Genomic DNA, 23,986 nt, shown 5'->3' on the forward strand with positions numbered 1-23,986 from the left:
AAGATATCAGAGATATACATTTTTGTGAAACATCATGGCATTTGTGCTTGATTCAAACTAGAAAGCAGTTGATTTTTGAAAACAATACACAAATCATATTTAAAAGTTTTTATTAATTTTTACGGCATAACTTTTAAATGATAAACAAATAAATAAAAAAGTTATATTCTCTCTCTCACTCTCTCCCTCCCTCTTTCTCTCTTCCTCTCTCCCTCACCTTCTCCCTTTCCCTCTCCTTCCCTCTTTCTCTCTCTCTTCCTCACCCTCCCTCCCTCACTCTCTCACCCTCTTTCTTTCTTTCTCTCTCCCCCTCCCCCTCTCTCTCAAACTCTTTCCTTCTTTCTCTCTTTCTCTCTGTCCCTCTCTTAATTATACAACTAGGCCACAAATATGTCATAATGTCAAATTTTGAATTTTTTTAAAAGTATTTTATTATTTATTAAAAATAGGTGTTTTACAGTCTATTTCGGCAAAAATATCACAGATATACATTTTTTTGAAACATCATGTCATTTGTGCTTGATTCCGACTAGAAAGCAATTGATTTTTGAAAATTAAATACACACAAAGCATATTTATAAGTTTTTATTAGTGTATTTTACCGCATAACTTGTTTTAAATGATAAACAAATACATAAAAAGTTATACTCTCTCTCTCTCTCTTCCTCTCTCCCTTTCCCTCTCTCTATCTTCCTCTTTCCCTCTCACTCTCTCTCACCCTCTCTCTTTCTTCCTCTTTCTCTCTCTCTCTCTTTCTTCCTTTCTCTCTATCTCTCTCTCTCTCTCTCTTCCTTTCTCTCTTTCTCTCTCTCTCTCTCTCTCTCTTTCTTTTTCTCTTTCTCTCTCTCACTCTCTCTTTATTTCTCTCTCTCTCTTTCTCTCTCTGTCCCTCTCTCTCTCTTTCTCTTTCTCTCTCTCTTTCTTTCTTTCTCTCTCTCCCTCCCTCTCTCTTAATTATACAATTAGGCCACTACTATGTGGCCATATGTCTTATTTTATTTTGGATTAAAAATTTTTTTTTTATTATGATGTGCAATTTTTTCGTGAATAATTTTATGGCAAATATTTTAACAAACTCTGAAAGGTCAGCAATCTCAAACTTTTTCTTATGTTTCCATCATATTATAGTCCAATAACTTTATTCTTATTATTAATTTTTTCTTAATTTAATTACAAGAAAAAACGTATCGTCCATGAACCTATTCGAATGTGGAAAAACCTCTCACAGCAGTCTTGAATAGTTTTTTTTTCTGTATTGTCAACAAAAAATTTTGATCAAACTGGAGAAGGGTGGTGCTATGAACCAATTTGGAGCATAGTAAAACTTTTTGTTAAACCTTAGACAGATAGCATCTAGACATTCCTTTTGTAGATGGCATAGATCACCACGAACGAACAGGTTGCATGTCATTTTTCTGACCAGAATTGTTGTTAGATTTTTTCTTCGTACCTTTTTGTTTTTGTTATGTTTGTGAATAAAAAATGACAATATATTACACATCTTCCTTTATTTCAAATTTGGAATATTTTACATTTTCTTACGAGGGTTCACAACAGGAGAGGTCATTTCAACCCCCGGGTGCCGATGTTTTTTTTTACAGCATGTCGGGTTCGAATGCAGGGCCGCTGGATTCGAACCCGGGAATTTAGGTCTTGATTATATCTCACGGCGTTGACCTTAATTTTAAAACATGCAAAAATTAAATTTTCATTCCATTTATGACCAATTAGTCCCAGTTTATTTTTTAAATCTGTATTGTTTCTTCTTTTATTTTACAAAATTTGTATAATAAACTAATTGTATAGGTGGTGAAATAAAAAGAAGTTTAGAAAATAAATACAAAATTTAATTTAAATTACAAATAATAAAAAATAAAATACAACCGTCGAGATGTTGAGAGAATGGAGATCATGCTTTCGGGCACTCTGAAACAAAAGACAATTAAATAAATAAAACGATTGTTTTGGTAATATGAAATGATCAATCAGCATTGACTGACGTGTAGTTCCCGTATTGTCACCATTCACGAAAAGTGGCATATCGTAAGTTCTGTGTCGAGCTTTAAACCATCAGTGTGCGTATTTATCAGGAAAATTACCACATTTCGAGTTACGCCAATGTTTTCTTGTTTAATGAAGGATTTTATGCTGTCCTAGAGACACATTTTCTCATTATGAAAAACAACTGTTAAATAAATTGCACAAATATGTTTCATAATGTGAAATTAATATAGGCCCTGATGACCTTAAAATAGGTCGAAAGCTTGGCAGTAACAACTGATTTTTATTTATTTATTTATTTTTATTTTTATATATATATTTTTTTTTAAATTTTTTTATTTTTTGAGGACCATACCTTGATCTAAAGTGTTCGTGAATTATTTTAATTTCATTTTTTTATTTTAATAACATACTTAATTGTAATATTGTTTTTCGTAATTTTTTAACAATATTGTCTTTTAACTTTTACATTATTTTATAATTTCAACGTTTTTCAATTTTTTAATTACATTATTAGTCGATTATATTTCGTGGTCCGATTGACCAAATAGCCACTTTCAATTAATTAATTAAGGTATTGGTTGAGATAAAAAAGTCTCAATACCTTACATAAAGATTAATTAATTGAAATAAGTTATTTGGCCAATGGAGATGGGAAGTTGGTGTCCGAGTGGATGAAAGTCACGATAGCTTAAGTGGAAGAGCAGCGGCGTCGTGGATCCGAATCCCCCTTGTGACACTGACTTTTTTATCTCAACCAAAACTTAATTAAAGATTAATTAATTGAAAAGAATTTGTTTTATCAATTGGACCACGAAACCTAATAGATTGTTTCTAAATTTTAAATAGAAAAGTTGTATTCTCCAATCGATTTGTAGTTTGCCCTCTTAGAAAAAGGAAAGCGTTGTGTATTCGAGTTTGGAAAGTGGATCGATCGCAATTACACATTCTTACGTGATTAAAGAAACATTTTCGGTTTTGTCGAGTTATTAACCTGTGTTATTTCCAGACACGACGAAGCCGACCTGTTCATGAATGATTTGTTAGAGCCTCGGTTTTCTCGATAATCGGTTTTTCTTATCCTACTCTCCCCTGAAAATGAAGGGAATTTCACACCTGCTGAGAAATATGAGTATACACATAAAAGTAAGCACAAAGAATTCACAAGAGGAAGCAAGGGAATACTTAAGATGTACTAGAAGAATTCAAAAGAATCACAAGACGAAGCTGGAGAATGTATGTAAGAGAGATAGAAAATGCTTAAGAAGTTGGAGAATGTACAAGAGGATACAAGAAAATTTTTCACAGAAAACAAAAATCATAAAGCAGTTGAGGAAAAATTGAAATGGTATAATACATTATACGATACAGGAAAAAGTTAGATCAGGAACAGGTTATTTTATCTATTACTTTAATAGGTTATTAACAGGGTAGTGTAGATTTAATGAACATGTGCCAAATAAACAAAGGGGATTGTTACAAATTTACTGTCAGCCTTTATGGATACACACATTCACTGAAGAAAATGTTTTACCATACAGTAACTTATGTACAAAGGAAAGGACAAAAATCAACACTGTGTACCGCAAGTATAGAACTGGTGAACAAGAGTTTTTAATGGATGCAGTACAAGTGCTACATAAAACAGTTATTGTTGTACTTACTGCAGACGGAGCAGTTAATTTCATCCGAGTTATCGCCACATCCGTCCCTTCCAGAACAGGCGACCGCTGTCGACCTGCACCGTCCGTTGGCGCATCGAAAAGGGCAGAAATGTGCAGGACCTCTTCCTAGGCAGGCGCCTTCCGGTTCGTCGCTTCCGTCCGGGCAACTGAGGACCGCGTTGCAGAACTCGTGGCCTCCGATGCAAGTCCCATCTTTGCACCTGTACGTCCCTCTCGGGCATCCTGTTGACAAATTAATGTTGAGAACTACTTTGGCGAGCAACTTAAGTAATATGGGCATTGCATATACATGTATTACGATAATAATCATACATACATCAGATAAAACGAAAGAAACCAACTTATCATTCATCAAACTTGATCAAGATGGGTTACCCCCAGTACTTAATCAAGATCATACCTCGTCCGACAAAAGTTCGTAATATCAATTCAATGCGTAGAATTACGGGTTGGTCAGCTGGAGTCCCAAAATGCTCTGTTCTGGGACCTACACTGTTCCTCATTTATATTAATGACATGCCCAAAACCCCTGGCGTTAACTGGCCTTGCTCGCGGATGACACTTAGCTCTACACATCATCATGGAGAGTGGGTCTGTAGTGAACCGATTGAGCAGGCAGCGGACAGGACTATCGGGTACTTGACGAGGTGGAAAAAAGTGTGAACAGGAGTCTGAAGCCATACTCTTAGCCATAAAGACCCCCAACTGTAGACCTTAAAGTTCCCTTTAATGATGAAGAAATTACTGGTCTCCCTCAATATGGTACCTCGGCGTTCGACTAGATGCTAAGTTAACGTTTACAGCCCATATCAATGAACTAATTCAAAAAGGGAAAAACATGTAAAAATACTTTTTCCACTCCTGTGCCGAGAGTCCCAGTTGAGTGTTTATAACAAAATGCTCATCTACAAAACCATAGTAAGACCAGTGATTACATATGCATGCACTGCTTGGGACTTAACTTGTAACACCAATTATAACAAGCTACAAAGAACGCCAAATAAGTACCTAAGTTTATGCAGTAACAGCCCTTTAGCAAGATAGATGAACTCCACACAAACTCCGGAGTGCAATTTGGCGTGAGTTCATAGAAACCAATAGTCAAAAATTTTTTGATAGATATTTTGGTAACACCAGAAGATTAATTCAAGATTCGGACAAAAATGTGCACCCAGAGCCAAACACAAAACCCTATGGGACCAAGTGGGAGGATCAAATATATTATCGCCTAACTTGTGTACTCAAACATGTTAGTATGTGTGTATATGTGTGAACATGTGTCTGTATATGCAAATATATTTGCATAAATATATACAAATATATTTATATTTATTTTAAATGTATTTATATTTATTATTAATTTACTTTATTAAATAAATTAGGTTCTCATATATAGACTTATTTGTTTATTCTTATCACAATAAGAAATATTAGTCGAAGGTTTTTTTTTAATTTTTCCCTATTATAAACATATACATATAAATGACTACCAATGGCAACTAAGTTGCCAATTAATTGCCTGGTGAATAAAGGTATTGTCCAGGGGGACACTGTGCATGTAATCGTATTTGTTTCTTAAAATGAAATAAATAAAATTAATAATTAAAAGAAGTAACAAAAAAGAACGGACTGCTAGAAAGAATTACGATAACGGAAGGCAAAACGATAAATATACATTAGGAAAAACATAATATTTATACGGGGTATCCAATATAATTATGTTCACACGGTTATCACGAGAAAATTATGCACAATAAAGGTAAAATAAAGGGCATATAATTTGTAATATTTTTCATTGAGAACAGTTTGTTTTATTTTGTAATTGGCAAGGCTTGGTTTTCTTAATTTGGGTTTTTCAACAAAATAAGGGTAACATAGCAGGATGGGCGAGTTCATCTATATATCACCTCATATTTTAGCACAATTATTTTCTTTAATAATAAAAATGATCAGGGATGAGGCCAATTAAAGAATATTAATTTCTTCGTTGAGGTTTTAACGAATATACCTCCTTCATATTTTACCATGATACTATTTAACTGGTGTTAGTGTTGAGTTGTAAATTTTACAACTCAACTCTAACACCATCCACTATTACTAATAATACTACATTAAATCTATCGAATACAAACAAACCAGCATACATTTCCATACCATTTATCCAAGGCCTATCACANTCACACCAGACCGCATCTCACGATTTCTAAATAAATATCGATTAACGGTCACTAATTAATGGTCACATTAGCATCTATTTACAATATTTAAACCCAAGACGTCAAGTAAATTACGAATTAAATGTACAGATATCAAGCAAGTCCCTTTCATTCCATATCATGAATATTAACTTCCTGTTATTCTATCTAGAACAGGCAACACCCTCCCATTTAACCAAAATCAGCCAAATAATGTCACCAACAATATTCATTGCGAAATAGACAACGATTGTCAGCAATTAAAAATTATCCCATCGATAACTATAATAAGAGATAGACAATTATAATATGTAATACTGATAAAAAGCACAAAATATAACTGAAATCATAAAAAACTAACTACTAATTTCAAAAATTGAGAAATTTTCTTCTACGACTCTATGTAATTATGAATACTATTTTGTGCAAGGAAATCATAATTCATGTTATAAACACATTATGTTGAGCTATCTACTCCAAGAAAATAATTTATAAATACTGTTTTGTGTTTTAATTTAATTTAATTATTAAAAATTGGTTATTTAAAAACGTGTATGATATATTTAAAAATAGAGGTAATACAGTATATCTCTAGTATACATCTTGCTCACTCAAGTACTCCCTTTATCACTCGCTCACCCACTAACTCGATCACTTTTTCTCTCTCTCACTCACACATTTACTTTATCTATCGCTCTCTCACCACTCACTCACTTACTCATTTTTTCTCACTCATTCTTTTTTTCCAACTGCAGCCACCTTGCTGAAGGGGAATTTATCAGATCCATTCCGACAAAGTAATTAAAGATCATTAAAAAAAATTTTTTCATTCTATGCAACTAATTTTTACTCAATGAAATGAAAACACAAACACAATAACTAAAACAAAATTTACCCAGAAACAAGAAAATAAAAGAAATTGTAATGCTTCAGATTAAGTTAAAGTCCATACAGTTTAAAAATTACAAAAAGTTCTTCAAATGTTTATTAAGTAAAACTTCAAATGATGCTGGCCATGCTTCTCCCTGACAAACGACTGCACCTGTCAAATTCTTCCTTTATGCATGAAAGTGGTGCAATCCAGGATGATGTGTTCCCACGTCTACGGTTTATCAGTATATATATAGTATATACAGCGATCGCTTTCTTTCGGAAGTCTTGCCAATTTTTTGGCAGCATTTTTGCCATGTCCGCATATAGTCAGAGTAATTTTATAATTAATTGGCAATTCCACCGCCAACTTTTAGGCGTGCAACCTTTTGACCGTGATGTGCCTTATTTGCTCCCATCTTTGGTGTCCACGTTCGCTTATTTGGCTTCGTAGGAGAAGGGTACAGGATTAAATTCTGGTTTCAGTTTAGAGTCACCTGCTGCTTGTTTTGCTAGCCTGTCGACTACCTCATTACCTATGTGAGCCTTGGTCTGTTCGAAGTTTACATTAACCTAAATTTCCTTTCGAAGTTTCCAAATTAGATATCTGATGTTCTCTACAGTAATCAGGTGGTTTCGTCGATCCATCACTCGGTTTAGTGCGATTTGACTATCAGTCCAGATAGTTATTACTATCGCCTTAATTGACCGTTTTAGCAGCCAGTCCATGGCTTTCGGAATGGCAATAACTCGCGTAGTAATAAATTACTCTATCTACCACTCTCTCACACACTCACTGAATTACACTCTCTCACCAACACACTAGCTTACTTACTCTTTCTCTCTCTCTCTCACTCACTCACCTACCACACACACTCTCTCTCTCTCTCTCTCTTTCTCTCTTTCTCTCTTCCTCTCTCTTACATACTTACTCTTTCTGTCTCAATCTATCTAGTTTCTATTTATCTGCCCCTTTCCATTTTGCCTTCTTATCTTCTTTTATCTATATCTTTCTATCCTGGTGACGAATGGAACCATGTAGTAATGAAAACAGATTAACCCACTTCTATTTTCAAAGTAAACATAGTAGTAATAAACAACAGGTTTTTAAAGTTTGGTTTTGTTCATAAGTTCCTAAAATTTCATGCCCTGACATTTTAGATTAAGTAATACAAAAATAACGAGAGTTAAGGCCTTGGTTGGTTACCGTAAAAGCTTTCTTTCCAATACGACGTAAGGTCTGAAAGGTTTGGGGACGAGGAGAAGATGTGAAATCAATTTGTCCAACATGAATAATTTTTTGTCTTTTCATATATCTATTAAATCGTTTCCGTAACGAAACGCACGTTTTGAACTATGTTTTGCGCTGCACAAGGATACAATAATGCTGAATGATATTTTTATCATTCAAAAAGATTAACCGATAAACAATATGGCTATCTAATCTCTCGGCAGTGGTTTCTGATGCCCGCCTTTCAGAAATGCCCGCTCGCTTTGACCCTGGCCTCTCATTTACAATAATAATTAATAATAATAAAAATGTTTATTAATAAAGTTGTTTACAAAATAAAAAACAAACTATCTCAGCGAAAACATTTTTTTTCCTTGGATACTAATCCGTCAGCAGAGTTGCAATATTTTTTTTACAAGTTTTTTATTTTTTTTATTACTACAATAAAAAGAAAAAGAAAGAAAGCACAGAGTAAAAAAAACTGGAAACCCTGCTTTAGATGCACACTATGATGGTAAAACCCATACTTACATACCGAGCTGTAGCCTAGGCCGATAAAGCAGAACAAATATCTAAAAGAAAAGAACATGCATTTCCATAGCGGGTGCAATGAGAACATGTCCCACAATTAGCATGGAAAAAGTATTGGGATTAATCGACCCATGGTAACGAGGACACCGCAGAAAACCATCATTAGTATTAGCAAAGAGAAATCTCCAACAGGAATACAACTAAAATGGAGAAACAGCAATAAAATAATGAAAGACCATCCGATTACTCATGGCTCCGAGAGACGACATGAACAGGATGTTTGCATTTAATCAAAACCTCCGAATAAACGTAGGTACCAAAAAAGAATGGTCACGAGAGGGAAACACCTCTTTTAAGATTGGCACCATCCTTTGGTACATAGATGGATCTAGAACACAAGAAGGTAAATGGGTAGGAGTATTCGGTCCTGGAGCCAAATACTCACAACCCATGGGGATATTACACAGTATCTTCCAAGATGAGATTCACGCAATCGAGAGATGTATTCAACTCAACCTGAATAAAGGGTACAAAAACAGGAACATATCATGTCAGATAGCCAAGCAGCCATCAAAGCATATCATCAGTCCAAGGATGGTGCTGAACTGCAAAACCAAATTAAACATATTAGGTACGCAGAACAAAGTCAGCCTCCCCCCCCAGGATACATGGGAGTGGAAGGCAACGAGAAAGCGGACACCCTTGCAAGGAAAGGAGCTGCTATACCGCTGACAGGACCTGAATCCTTCTGTGGCATAGGAACCCACTCTATTAACGAATATCTCAGACAGAAGGACAAAAAGAAAATGAAGGAACAATGGAATTCACTCATTGGATACAGGCAATCCAAGAACCTCTTAACAAATTTCGGAAGAAAAGAAATTACAGAATGTATCAAGGGATGCAGGAAGAAACTGCGAATCCTAATAGGATTCTTAACAGGACACTGCAAGCTAAATGGACACTTAAAGAAGATTGGACACGCAGAATGACATACAAGACGGCACATGCAGATTCTGTAAAAAGGCAGAGGAGACACCAACACACCTACTAACAAACTGCGGTGCTACACTTGCCCGCAGGAAGAAGTGTTTTGGGATGTATAATGTGACCATAGAAGATCTTCAACCACTGAAGCAGGGCCTATTAATCAAATTTCTTGTGAGGTAGGACTCACCGATGTGCTTTACGCAGAGAACGGGGGATACCTTAAAGGGCGCAGCATACTACACCCCGAATATTACATCTACATCTTCTGCTATAAAAAGAAAAAGAAACAAAGCACAGAGTATATATATTATGCAGGGCGGGCGACCAGGACCCGAGGGGTTAAAAGCCTGGGTAGGCCCGTACCCCATCCCTAACAGGTCCGGGACCTGGTCGGATCACGAGTCCTGCAGAAACCTTTTGGACCTATTCACAAACCCTAGGATTGTGGACCATTTTATCCTGGGGAGTGTTTTAGTTATGTCCTCTCCTTCGAAAGTTATTAGATTCCTATTAGAGTACCCATTATGAAGAGGTGTCTTCTCAAGGGGCAATGGCCCGTTAGGATACCTATCAGTCTCCTTATTCCTCTCCTAGAGTTAGAGAGTAACCATTTCGCTTCTTTAGGTTTGATTTCCTTCACAAACCCCATCGATTGCCTGCATCCGGGGGACATATTCCATTCCTTAAGGAATTGTTTCATGCCCCAACAACTTATACTCTCTTTCGCTGTGCTTAAAGAGTGGGGTAATACCGGTTGTGGCCCGACAATCGTCTTGATCCTTCCTTGGCCAGGCTGTCCGCCTCCTCATTGCCATAGTGCCCCTTATGAGCAGGTATCCATATGAGGGTTACCCTATTCTCATACCTGGTAATAATCCTATTAATGAGTTCAACTGTTTCCTCTACCAGTCTAGATGTTGATAGTTCTTTTTGTAATGATTTTAGACTGGCCTGACTGTCGGAAAAAATTTTAATATCTTTTCCCTTAATCTTGTTATCCATGAGTGTTCTACAGCAAACATTAATGGCCCAGACCTCTGCCTGAAAGACCGAGGTGTTATTACCAAGAGGGGAGGAGATGCTGATCCCTAATTTAGGTATGTGTATTCCAGCACCGCTTCCCTTATCCTTAATGAGTGAGCCATCGGTGAAGCAGTCTAGGCTACGATGGTCATCATCAGACCTATAGTTATAGTCACAGGGAGTAACTACCTGAAAGTACTTTTTCCCTAAAGGTGTTTTCACCTTTTTATCGCTTACACCCAGTAGTTGTTTGTTGACCTTACTCAATAAATGTATAATTTTCGAGTGTCCTATATTATTTCCCTTATGGTTAGTGCTTTAACGTTGACCTCAATGTGTAGAGGTGTAGTGTTAGTTATCACTTCCAAAGCTAGGGTTGGTGTAGTGGGAAATGCTCCCGTCATCATCATACAACCTAGTCTTTGGAATGACCTTAGCTTGTTAATAGCCCCTTTGTTTTCTAGCCCTTTCCACCAAACTAGGGCTGCAAATATAAATCTTGGTAGTATGATCGCGGTGTATATCCATTTGGCCACCCATGGTTTAATACCCCATGTTCTACCAACGATTCTCCTACACTGCACCATGGATATAGTGCCTTTCCTATGTATATTTTTAATGTTGCCTTTCCAATCAAGTTTCCTATCTAGCATTATCCCAAGGAATTTGATTGAATCCTTTAATTTTAATTCAATACCCTGACATTTTGGGTTTTTAAAATTGCCTATTGATCTTCTCCTGCTGAACATTATCAGTTCCAGTTTAGCAGGATTTATCGAAAGACCTTTGTCACCACACCATCCGCTTAGCAACCCCATCGCCTCCTTCATCAGTAGTGATAGAGTCAGAGGATCCTTACCCGTAAGCACAGAGTAAAAAAAAATAAATAAAATGAATTCCTATTAATAATTAAATTCTCTGACAAGTAAATTTCTATAATATAATGCATCTTTTAAATAATTACATAGTAAACCTCAGTCTCTACCGTTTAGATAATTACAAAGTTCAGAGTCTGTTAAATTATCTTTCTTAAAGTATTTTATTCTATATGGCTTTAAAATAGGGCAGATTGCAATCATATGGTTTGTATCTTCAATTTTTTTTAAGTACACAATGAACAAAGATGGCACAAATCTGGTCTAAAATTTAAGTTCAGCTGTTCCCTCCTTGCTTTCATTATAGTTTAACTTCAGTAAACGATCTGGAGTGTAAATAAAAACATTATAATTTAGCTATGGGTACATTCCACGAACAATCCCATTGCTAGCTTTTTTTATGCATTTCGATTTTCTTCTAAACTTATACTTAAAATTTTTCTACGTTTTCGTTTACGTTTATGGCAATATCGTACTGATTACATAATTTCTGCCATGAGTTAACGAAAGAATATTTTTATTTATTATATGTTTACATATATTTTTTGGGAGACTATAATCAGGCAGTTTTAAAGTTCTTAAGATGTATTTTAAATGCAGTCCTAAAATATATACATATGTGCTATTCATTCCTATTTGTAAATGTAAAATATAATTAGGACTATTGTAAGGAAGGTTGAGTAGATTTTTCACAAAAAATCTCTGTAGTTTCTCAACTTGTTCATAGATTTGGAAAACTTGGGCTGCATAACAAACTACTATTCGAGACGCTGCGTAACACATTTTAAGTTTGGCGTTCATAGGAATTTTTGAATTTAATGAAACATTCTGTCAAGTAGAATTAATCCCGGACTTTGCTTTACTTATTTTGTCCCGAAAATGAGCATTAAAATTAAATGAAGGAGTCAAGTGGATACCTAAATATTTATAGATTTTGGCTACTTCTATTTCTCTGCCTTCTAAGACTTACTTGCTTCGGCGGTACAAATACTCTCATTTACAATATTAATACCACAAATATCTCGTGTAATATTCTGTAATATAGTATTTTGTTTGGTTGTTTATTAACCAACGGTTGTTTTTCAAAATATTGTTCGAAAAAATGGAATAATATTGTTCCAATGTTAATAAAATAAATAAATTACATTGAAGTAAAGAGATCAGGGATGAAGCAATGTAGGTGAAAAAACCAACTTTTCTTCTGCTGCCGGGCTTTCCGCTGTATTTGACGTCTTCCTCAGGACTCTATTTAAATTTACTTATTATTATTAAATTTACTCAAATAGAGTCCTGAGGAAGGCGTCAAATACAGCCGAAAGCTTGACTGCAGAAAAACACGTTGATTTTTTTTTACCTACATGGCTTCATCCCTGATCACTTTACTTCAATATTTATCATGAAGGCCGATACTATACTCAACGATAAATAAACTATATCTTCGACAAGTAATATAATAATACAGTAGAAGTTGATTGCAATAAGAATATAATAATATTATTGAATGAATTGCGGTTTAAAAAATGAACACCGAATTTTCCATTATAATTACTAAAAACTAATACAATAGGGGGGTCGGTGTCTTCAAAAGTTAAGGTGTTAACACGGTAAAGGTTCCGGGTTCGAATCCTGCGGCCCTGTTTTCAAACTCACGTACTTACAAATGGGATTTTTTTACGCACCCCGAGGATTGATATGACTTCTGCTGTGTGAACACGCGCTGAAAAATTAATACTAATTAAAAAAAAAATTTTTTTTTAAAGATTGGAGCAATCAATACTTTTTTGTACAGGTTATGTTTTATTTATAACTAATAATGTTTACAATAAAAAAAACTTATTGTTAAAACATTATTAAAAAAATAAATGAATGCGTAATAAAATTAATTAATTAATAAAAATAAAAATTTATTAAACACTATTAAATAAAGTTTTTCTAAATTATATTAAATTCTATAAATTTTATAGAAATTAATTTCTTTGAGTATTCATTAGCCGATAAGACCATAACTGCTTTCCGGTTATGCTGGCTTAACATACTCGCGGCAGATTGTTTTCCCAAGATATACATGCTATAGAAATGAAAGGACTTCACCTTAATTTATGCTTCAGGTAAATTAGCATTTTAAATGATGCTGTATTCTATGTAAATAACACTCCATAATGATCGGATTGAACGTTACAGTTCACTAACTTGAAAAAACAATACAAATTATAATCCATTATATTTCGGGGTCCGATTGACCAAATAACATCTTTCAATTAATCTTTATGTAAGGTATTGGCTGAAATGGAAAAATCAGTATCACGAGCGGGATTCGAACCCACGACCTTCGGCTCAATACGCCGCTCCTCTAACCACTTGAGCTATCGTGACAAAAGCTAACATCTACGACAACGACAAAAGCTATCGTGATAAAGATTTACAAATTATAACTTTTACTATTGATATTTTATAATGTTTGTTTATTGAAAATGAAGAGTAGGTAAGAAAATGTCTGCATATTTTGATATTTATGTGAGATTTCATTGATCAGATGACGATATTATCGAAACACTGCAAATTAAGTCATTACAAAGCAGGTAAGTTCTTTTTTGAGTATCTCTAGTTTTCTGGATGACCTTCAATTACAAATAAATCGATCAGTATTTAGTTAATTAGTGATAACAAAGTGTGAATCACAAATTGAAAGTAACATGATTTAAAAGGTTAGGGTTTTGGCTAAAGCAAGATAGGCTCTTTGAATCGTCCTCAACCTCCACTTCGTCATTTTCCGACCGTTCCAATTTTTCTGTATGTCAGTAAGGAGCCATTGGGAAAACTCTTCTCGAACTCACCCTTTTATAACCTCTTCCCTGAGCACTTCTCACTTTCCCCTATAATTTTCTTAACCATTTTCCAAAATTTCACTTATTTCCCATTCTATTCTTCACTTTCTGAGCTATAGGACGTTCTACGGCGTTGCAACGGGGGGGGGGGGGCTCCAACCTCACGAGACGACCTCCAGTGAATGGTTCCTCTTTTTGTACAGTCCACACTAAACCGTAAGGTTTATTTATTTTCCTTCTTTTATTTTAAATTTTTATTTTAGTATCCAGCCGAAACATTTAACATTTAAAAACCATAACATACCAATCAAAAGTTATCAGGTTCGAAAACCATTTTCATTGTAAAGGCAATACAGACATATGATATTCACACTTTTGCGAACCGTTGCCATTTTGTGTAATCGAATCATGGGAGTGCAGAGACCATTTTTGCAATTGCTTCGGGTGGGCTGAGTTTAGATGGACGGTATTGATCCGCCCTTTTAGATGGGAAAAGTCAACGGATTCACTCTTTTCTGCCACTTATCCTCAATTTCTTATAAAAGATCTCTAACAGAGAAGATAATATCTGTTTTGTTTTTATGAAATGAGTTTCTTAATCATTGAACAGTAGGAAAAAGAAAAAATCGATGGTTGTCACAAATTTATAAATGCATATATGTAAAATGAAAAGCCATTCACTTTTTGTTGCTTGATAGAATGTCCTATGATGTGAAGATGACAAACTACACAACTGTTCTGATTTTTGGAGGAAACAGGGATATTTTATTGTAAATAGTGGTTAATATATGTTCGTTTTGGGTTCTGATTTTAGAGCCCATCGAGTCTCACTAAATGTTGTAAGTAAAGGGTGTTGGAGGAATATCGAGTACACCGTCATCCTACTTGTGTGAATGGTACGTGAATGTATTTAAGAATGTATGAGAATGTTCGTAGGCTTAAAAATTGCATGCATTGAGGGATGAAATAACTTAACTGCTGAAAACCCCTGGAGCCTAACTTGGGCGACGGGATAGATAAGACGGAGGTCAGTCCTCGGACCGCCCGAACACCGAAATGGCTGAAACGTCATAAGCTCAATTCTGTATATTTGTATTTGTACGTTTAAAATTGAACTTATATAAATCAATCATCATTCGATAGACGTCTTACCGCCTTGTCTTTGTATGATTCTTCTTTTAAAAAAGGCACTTTTGTAAGTTTCTATTTTGTTATTTTATATCAGGGCTTGGGATTTTAATGGCAGGTGCATAGCTTGACTAATGGAATTTTAAGGCTTGGGATCTGGTATTTGGTTTCTCCTTTTCATGGGAGAACATAAGTGACTGGACAGATTTTTCAAAGAAACTTCTGGACAAAGCTAGAGTAGCTCACAGGGATGACTGTTTAAATAGTGCGCGAGCATCGAGGCACTATTCATACTACGAAGAGATGAATCCTTGGCAATCTTCGACCCAACCAACACGACTACAGAAAGCTACCGGTTGTTTGAAGTTTTTGGTTTTGTTAACTTGAGATGTGAACAAATGAATTTGAACTCGCGACCATGAAGAGAAGGAAACTTCAATGATACTTGTTCTACTTGTAACTCCGGTGCAAAATAAAATGGGTTTCATTACATGGCCGAGTATCCTATTCTTGAGTTTCGTATTCGTTAACTAGGCATACGATCGATTCCATAAATCCTTTTTAAATCCTTATTGAACGATATAAATAATTATTCTTTTTATGTAATGTCTTGGTTGAGATAAAAGCGTCAGTGTCACGAGCGGGATTCGCACCCACGACCTTCGACTAAGTACGCCGCTGCTCTACCACTTGAGCTATCGTGGCTTCGATCCACTCGGACACCAACTCCCCATATCAGCCTACAACCTTTCGAATTTTCCCTCCTTTTTGCCATTTTTCAAATGTGTAATCAGGACTCGATTCTCGGCGACAAATCAAATGGCCACGGATAGATTTAGTGAAGATATACTTCGTATTCCTTATTAAATCCTTTTTATTTCGCCGTCCGATTGACCAAATAATTTCTTTCAATTAATTAATCTTTATGTAAAGTATTGGTTGAAATGAAAAACCTAGCGTTACGAGCGGGATTCGAACCCACCACCTTCGGCTCAATACGGTGCTGCTCTAAACCACTTGAGCTATCGTGACTTCAATCCTCTCGGACACCAACTCCGCATCTTAACCTACAACCGTTCGAATTTTCCCTCTTTTTGCCTCTTTTTATCTCAACCAAGACCTTAAATAAAAAGAATAATTAATTGAAAGAAGTAACTTGGTCAATTAGACCACTAAAACATAAATGGATTAATATAAATAATTGTAAAAATATTGCAAAATTTTCCCGCCAAACATGTAAAACTGGCATGAATTAATAAGTGAATTTAACTGATAAATGCTAATAATTACCAGTAATACATAAATAATAAAATAAGAATTAAATAAGAAACAGACAGCCTCCGACATAGGATTCTTTCCATGTCGTAAAATACTTTTGTTTCCGAAAGTATTTTTTTTGTATATATGTACATATTTACAGTTTAACTTCAAGTTCTATCTCAAGTTTGAAAAGTTGAGTTGTTTGTTATTAGAATGTATAAATAAAGTATGTTTTCTTCTTCTTCTTAAAGTTTTATAATTGGACAGTCCATTCCTAATCAGGTGATTGAGAGGGATATCACTACAGAAAACAAACTTTTGGCGGACATACTGGACTTTATATACAAAATCCGGAACACCGAAATTAGACAGAACGGAATCATAGTTAGGTAAAACTCGAGCCGATTTCAAAAGTAATAATTTGAACACGAATGATTTAATGAATATCAATTAATAGGAAGAGTGAGGTTGTTTTAACCTGCAAAATTTGGAGTTGTTTGTTCTAATTTTTTGCAGCCGGATGTCCGGATCAGCATCTAGACAGCTTCGGTATTGTGTGTTGATGGCTGTACAGATAGAAAATCCGGATTCGCATAGGTAAGTTCGGGCAAATGGATGAAGACCAAGTTTTCCTTTTTCAACGAATGATTGAAATTTTTTGTTTTCCAGACGGAATCAAAAACGGTGGTAAGTATCGAACTCGAAAGTAGTTTTCAAGGTGGAGTTTGAAGTCTATTGGCTTGTCGGAACGGAAAACTGTTTGCCCACCATTGGTCTTGCAGCTGTCTCGAGGTAGTATAGCAGTATCTCAAGCTGTTAGGAAGAAGTGCTAAAAGGGCATCTACAAACTTCTAAGGTGTTTCCATATTTCATCAATCAACGTGCCGTTCGCAAGCTCCAGTTTTTCTTTTAAAACAATATTTAACACAGGAAACTACTCCACCTTTTCCTTCTCTACAGAGTCAACCCAAAATGAGATTTTTCTTTTAAAGGCGCGATCTTTGATATCATCGAAAGTTGTGACACTTTTCCGTTGAAAAGAAAGACTCATGTCATCATTTTAATGGAAATAACTGATAAATACGACAGTATTCGTTTTTCATCATTGAAAACATTTTCCAATTTGCCAATGTGGTCCATTAACAGAGGTAAAGATGAACCTAACAACCTTTTTTTCATTTCTATTGTTTTTATTTGTCCGCAATGCATTTCGGGGCCATCTTTCCGCTCCCCTAATGGTTTTGGGGAACCGGGAAGATGACCCCAAAATGCATTGCGGACAAATAAAAACTATAGAAGGGAAAAAAAGTTGTTGAGTTCATTATTATCCTCGCCACTTTCAGAAAATAAAAAAGGAAAAATAACTCAATAAAAAGGAAAGAAGAAAACATCTTGAGAGAGACAAAACTTCATAACGTAATTTCTGGAAAGGCTTAAGGGATTTAAAGAAGGAAGGGGTTTGTTGGTAATGCATACGTGCAGATGTGATAAAGAAGGAGGTAAAGGGTTACAATAGATAAGGGTAGGGCCGAGTATGTAACATTTATTTATAATTTTAATTAGTAATAAAATAATTGCTCTTGTACTAAAAGACAAATTTGCAACAATTTTCTCAAAAAACATCGCTTAACAAGGCGCTCTGGGTGTAGCTCATTAAAACGCTAACTTACCTGGTGCAAATTTCGTTCTAAAAATACAAACTTGAGCAATTTATTTTACTGCCGATTAAAATCATAAATATATAAATTTGATCTTGGTTGAAGAAGTTTGAAAAAAATTTATCAGAAGACCAATGTTCAGAAAAAGTTTTTTGGGAATAACTTGAGAACGGTTGCACTAAATTAAAAACCGTTTGCACCATTGAATTCAGTGTCAACACCCCCTCAAAAATGTACACTGATGTGTGTCTTGCCATTCGTATGTTGCTAATCTGGAGAGACAAATCCACAATTTTAGCTCATGAGAAACTAAGATATAAATAAAAGTTCACGTGTCTCGGAGTTTTTCTCGAAAACGCTCAAATTATTACTTTTGTCTGAAAATTAATTTTCAATTAAGAACCTTAGCAAATGCTCAAATTTTAAAAATACCACAAAGTTTGGTTTTTAAGAAATAATGCATAATTAGGTATGCCCTTGCGTTTAAATCCTATAGATTGTCAAAATTCACGAAAAGTTCATTATTTTTTAAGCTTTCAAACGGTACAAGAATATTCATAACCCGTTCTGATTGTAGTAGACTAATTGCGAATCAATGCTCGACTACCTGCGAATGGTCACGACTCAGGTGATGACGATAAATAGAAATGTTTGTTTTCAGTATTATAATTTTCCCACGATAAATTATTAAAGGATTTACAAGCAGAAGACGTTACAAATTGTTTTCAAAATGATGACCACGATGTCTGACACACATCCATGTTCTTTTTCTCTTGGCACATACAGTTATTCATGTGGATAAACTGGTTCTAAGTATATCAGATGTTTCGAGGGTTTTAACCCTTAGATCTTCACCAATATTCAATAGTGAACTGTATGCATACATCCAACAAGTGCGTGCCTGGTTTAGCAAGCAATACCCCAGAGGAGGAGTCATCTGTGGTCACCTCTTTCCCCCCTTCTTACCGTCATGGATTTCTATGTTTGGGGATTCCTTAAGGAGAAGGTGTACAGTTCAGTTGTAAATCCAGTGGTGTTTGGATCCAAAACTGTTGCAAAAATATTAACGCGTAAACAGTATTCATCTGAAAGATGTGTTTTACCCCTGTTTGCCAAATCCTTGCAGTTGAATTCGTCCTCGCCGGCTGGACAGTCGGGAATCCCGTTGCACCTGAGTCCTGCAGAAATGCACTGGTGCGGCTTCGATCTGGCGCATTTGAAAGCGGTCCTTGGACAGTGTCCTCTGCAGTCTTCGTCCTCACCTCCAGGGCAGTCTGTCCTCCCATCGCAGACCATGTACCAGCTAATGCACTTTCCGCTTCGCCGACACTAGAATATAATAGAAACTGTAGTGAACACTTAGAACTTGAAAAAAAGACAAGTTACAGAGCCTGGTGAGAAAATAAACCAGGACCATTTACGTAAACAATACTGTGGTGTTCGAAAACTTTCTTATTTTTGTAATACTAAAAATAAGCTTTTTTTTAACCATCCGCGAATGCTATTAACTATAAGCAATTAGCTGTATGATTTTAGGCTGGGCAAATGGTTCTCAGGTGCCTCGTTTCTGTTTGTCCTTTTCCAGAAGGACAGTTTCAATTAGTTACTTGTGGTTTCATTCACTCTTAAATGTATGAAATAAGACAATAACTATACTAAACGAGAAAGGATGGGGAACAACAATAACGTGGATGCACATGCTGGCCATCATGGAAATGAGGAAGCGGCCAAACTTGCTAAGGAAGCTATTCAAAAATTCACATCAGTTATAATGAAATGTGCCGAAAGACATTTGAAAATTGGGAATATATATGGAAATATTCTGTCAAGGGTCATCAAACAAAAGAATATTTCCAAACAATAAAAGAAAGACTGTCTTATAAGGTTGAACCATAACCTGACATTTATGCTAAGCGGCCATGGGAGACACCATGAATACTCGATCGGTTTAACATCATAAAACAACCTAATTGTCCTTGCGTAGCAGAGATTCAGAACTGGAATAACTTTTTTTTTGCTGCCCAATGTATGACGTGAGAAGCATCCTAATAAATCATTCTTCAAACGGACGGATCTTGGCACCTAAGAAAAGATCAACTACTGGAACTTCAATTCTTAAAATATACCACCCAATTCATTAATAATATGGATACAAATTTCCTATAATAATTATATAAATAATAATTTTATATATAACAATTATTGTAACATCTTGATGTTTAGTGTAAATATGTAAAATAAAAATGTAATCAAATAGTGAAAGAAAAATAATAAAATTTAAAAGAATTACACGTAGTCAGAAGTATGGAACCATGTAAAATGAATAAAAACTTTTCCAAATCCAAAATGTAATTGTTGTATGTAAACAATGTTTGTAAATCCCAGGCTCTGAAGATGATCTCAATAAAGTTCGAAACGTTGGCACGATAAAGAAAATGTTTTTCTGAAACCTACATCACACCAGATCGCATCTCACGATTTCTAAATAAATAAAAAATACATTCTTTCCTATTTTCATAAAATTCCCTCAGCTAGGTGGTGGAGTAATCGATATTCTTCCATCACCCTCTATACATATTATACAGGGTGCCCTTTTTAGATGGCCCGACTGAATTTGAACCACTGACGCTATAAAAAAAATACGTTTTAATATTTTTAGTCTAGTCCCAAATTTTAAAATTTTGTTAAAGAAAAATTATTCAGGGTATCTCAGGCCCAGTTCAACTTCAAAATTTCAAATATGACCCTGACACATCATTTAAAGGATTTTGTACGTTAAAAATAATGGTGCAATCTGATTTTAAATTGATCAAAAAATGACAAAGATAAGTTAAAAGAAACCAGCAGAGTAATTTCAAAGAGGAGCTGAATATTTTACTGTATGATCGCGCAAATCCGAATTCCTCTTAGGGTTTTAAGCTTAAAAAAAATATTAGAGATGTACTCCGGACTTCCGAGTGGACCGCAGCCACGATAGAGTTTCTTGATTCTCTCAAGTGGTAGAGCAGCGGCCCTATTTAGCCGAAGGTCGTGGGTTCGAATCCCGATCGTGACACTGACATTTTTATCTCAACCAATACCTTACTTAAAGATTAATTAATTAAACCCTATTCTTCATTATGTTAAACCAATGCTATTTTATTTCGCTCTGCTGTAGAAATACCTAAATATATTGTTTAGTTAGAGTTCTACTAGCGGGAATCTTATAGTTTTACCAACTAAGGAATTACTAAATCCTAGAACATTGGCCAAGTTTCAATTCTTATAATATTATTATTTCTACCCTCGCTTTAGGATCACGCGAGCATATTAGGTGATAGTCAGCATTCGACAATTTAATTAAGGATGGTTACACTATGAAGCAAAATATGTTAAATTAGGCCTTGATTCCACTCAAACATAATTATAATTATGTTATTTGTTTGCTAAAATTAATGGAGAATATTGTTTAATCGACCCTGTTGTTTCAGCTTACTTTTAAAAATAAATCCGAAAATAAAAATTTAAATGGAGTACTGACCCTGAGTTGGGTATGAATTATTGACTGGCATTTGGGTAAATTCCAGTGGGGGTGACATTTTCTATTATTAACAGATATTGACACTTGGATCCAGTTTGGCCCTTGAACTAAATCAAATCCCATTCCATTAACATTTGAATAGCATCCACTGAACTCTCAGCCGCTTCGATAACTAAAAATGGAATAATTTAAACATTCCTTGCACCAAATTGGTCAACTGATGGTCATACTCTCTCAATATCTCTCAGACACACAGTTAAACTAAATCTTCTAAAATATATTCAATGTATTGATTCGTAGATAAGTTCTTTCATATGTCTCTCATAAATTAGGCAACATACAAAGATTGATAAAACAATGGATCACAGGGCCAATGAAAGCAGCCCTCTCAATTGTACTAGAAAATCTGCTAAAGAGAAACTAGGATCAGTTCATTTAAACCCCAGAAACAATCAAACTGAATGAGAATATCGGGCACACATTTTTTAACGAATAAAATCAGACAGCAATACTTAAAAATGGGAGCTGACTACATGAACCTGGGAACACTCTTTACAATACCCAATAAAGTCTCAACAGACTACAAATAAGAAGAAGAATTTAAGAGAACATGAGATACAATTATGTAATATACAGATGGCTCCAAAACACATGAATGAACCGGATCAGGCGTTTTTAGTACAAGCTCAAAACATGATCAATCAAACTCATGAAGGAAATATACCTCATTCTTTCAATATCATGAATACATTAAAATGCATGACATTAATGCTTGTCTAAAATCATAAAAGTGATTACACTGGTTACCTCATAAAATCGGATAGCCAAGAAGCAATTAAAACATTAGCATGTAAAAATATCCATTAAAACTAGTCAGCGAATACTTGCAAAATCTACAAAACCTGGAGAAAAACAATAATATCTTGGATACCAGGACACAAAGGAATTTTAGGTAACGATAGGGCAGGCACACTGGCCAGAGAGGGATCTGCAAACTATGTATAAGTCTTGAACCTATTCTTGGGATAATAAAAACAAACATGGAATCCTTCATCACAGAATGGATCCAAAAAAGACAAAAGGGGGAGTAAATAAACTGTAGGGGCCCTAGGCACAATCAACTTCTGCTAGCACAACCCTCAACAAGACTGGCAACTCAATGCTACTGTTAGAAAGGGCTATACTCAGAAAAGTGGTAGGACTATTAATCGGTCACTGGCATCTGATCAAACAACCACACAACATGGGCATATTCAACTATTCAATAATGAGCCCATTTATAGTTAAGAAATGAGGATGAAGAAACAGCCACCCTTATCATCTTTGAATGCGAAGCAATCACTCAAAGACATAACCCGGGATGCAAATAAAACCCTGGAATCGATTTACAATTCAAAGACAGTTATTGGCCTACTACTTCTTAGGAGAAAAATCGAGTCGATTGGACTGAACTAAAGAACTAAGAAAGTACAATAAACCAGAAGGCTGCCTTAGTAGGAACAAAATCCTACTTCCTAGTTTTCATCATCATAATTATCATACATGTTTAAAACATGACAGGTTGAGATGGAAAGTTGGTGTCCGAATGGATCGAAGCCACGATAGCTCAAGTGGTAGAGCAGCGGAGTATTTAGCCGAACATCGTGGGTTTGAATCCCGCTTGTGACACTTTTTTATCTCTACCAATACCTTACTTAATAATTAATTAATTGAAAACAATTTATTTGGACTGTCCGACCACGTAACCTAATGGATTTAATAAGCAAAATGAAGTAATGTCACTAAAGTTCGACCGGTAGGTAGGTCGTGGGTTCGAATCCCGCTCGTGACGTTGACTTTTTTTATCTCAACCAATACCTTTCATAAAGATTAATGTATCAGCTTTTCTGTTTAACTTTTTAAGTCTTCGTCTCTTTCCATTCATTCTTTGAGTTTTCATTTGTTTTGAGATTTAAAAAGAGAGACGTTTCTATTTTTTTAAATCCTTGAACGCGGTTCCGGCCCACTTTTACGCCTCTAACGCCTTATTAATACGATCTTTTCTTTCTACGGGCGGATGTCAACACTTCTAACTCACTTCTAACTCTAACTTCCTCTCATCTGCCACATTCTATTTTGTCCCTATTTCTTCCGACCTTAATTCTTTATAGGAATCTTTTTACATAATTTTGATTCTAATGTTTTGTGTAATATA

At 35.2% G+C, this 23,986-nt stretch overlaps 2 protein-coding genes across 5 annotated transcripts in view; one reads left to right on the forward strand and one right to left on the reverse strand.

The window, feature by feature from the left end:
• Positions 1–23,986, forward strand: part of LOC106664218 (MORN repeat-containing protein 3-like) — a 106,708-nt gene that overhangs the window by 1,819 nt on the left and 80,903 nt on the right. The window lies entirely within an intron of this gene.
• The window catches only part of LOC106664314 (sortilin-related receptor-like), a 74,897-nt gene continuing 52,759 nt past the window's right edge, over positions 1,849–23,986 (reverse strand). For all 4 annotated transcript variants that reach the window (XM_014389931.2, XM_024229195.1, XM_014389933.2 and 1 more), the window contains 3 exons: positions 19,376–19,601; positions 3,666–3,908; positions 1,849–1,926 (listed from right to left, as the gene is read on the reverse strand). In XM_014389931.2, the coding sequence (XP_014245417.1) occupies positions 1,910–1,926; positions 3,666–3,908; positions 19,376–19,601 (486 nt within the window). In that variant the 3' untranslated portion in view covers positions 1,849–1,909. The remainder of the gene's footprint in view (positions 1,927–3,665; positions 3,909–19,375; positions 19,602–23,986) is intronic.

The sequence above is a fragment of the Cimex lectularius genome, unplaced genomic scaffold, assembly GCF_000648675.2.
Source record: "Cimex lectularius strain Harlan isolate CLEC.00 unplaced genomic scaffold, Clec_2.1 scaffold98, whole genome shotgun sequence".
Lineage (NCBI taxonomy): Eukaryota > Metazoa > Arthropoda > Insecta > Hemiptera > Cimicidae > Cimex > Cimex lectularius.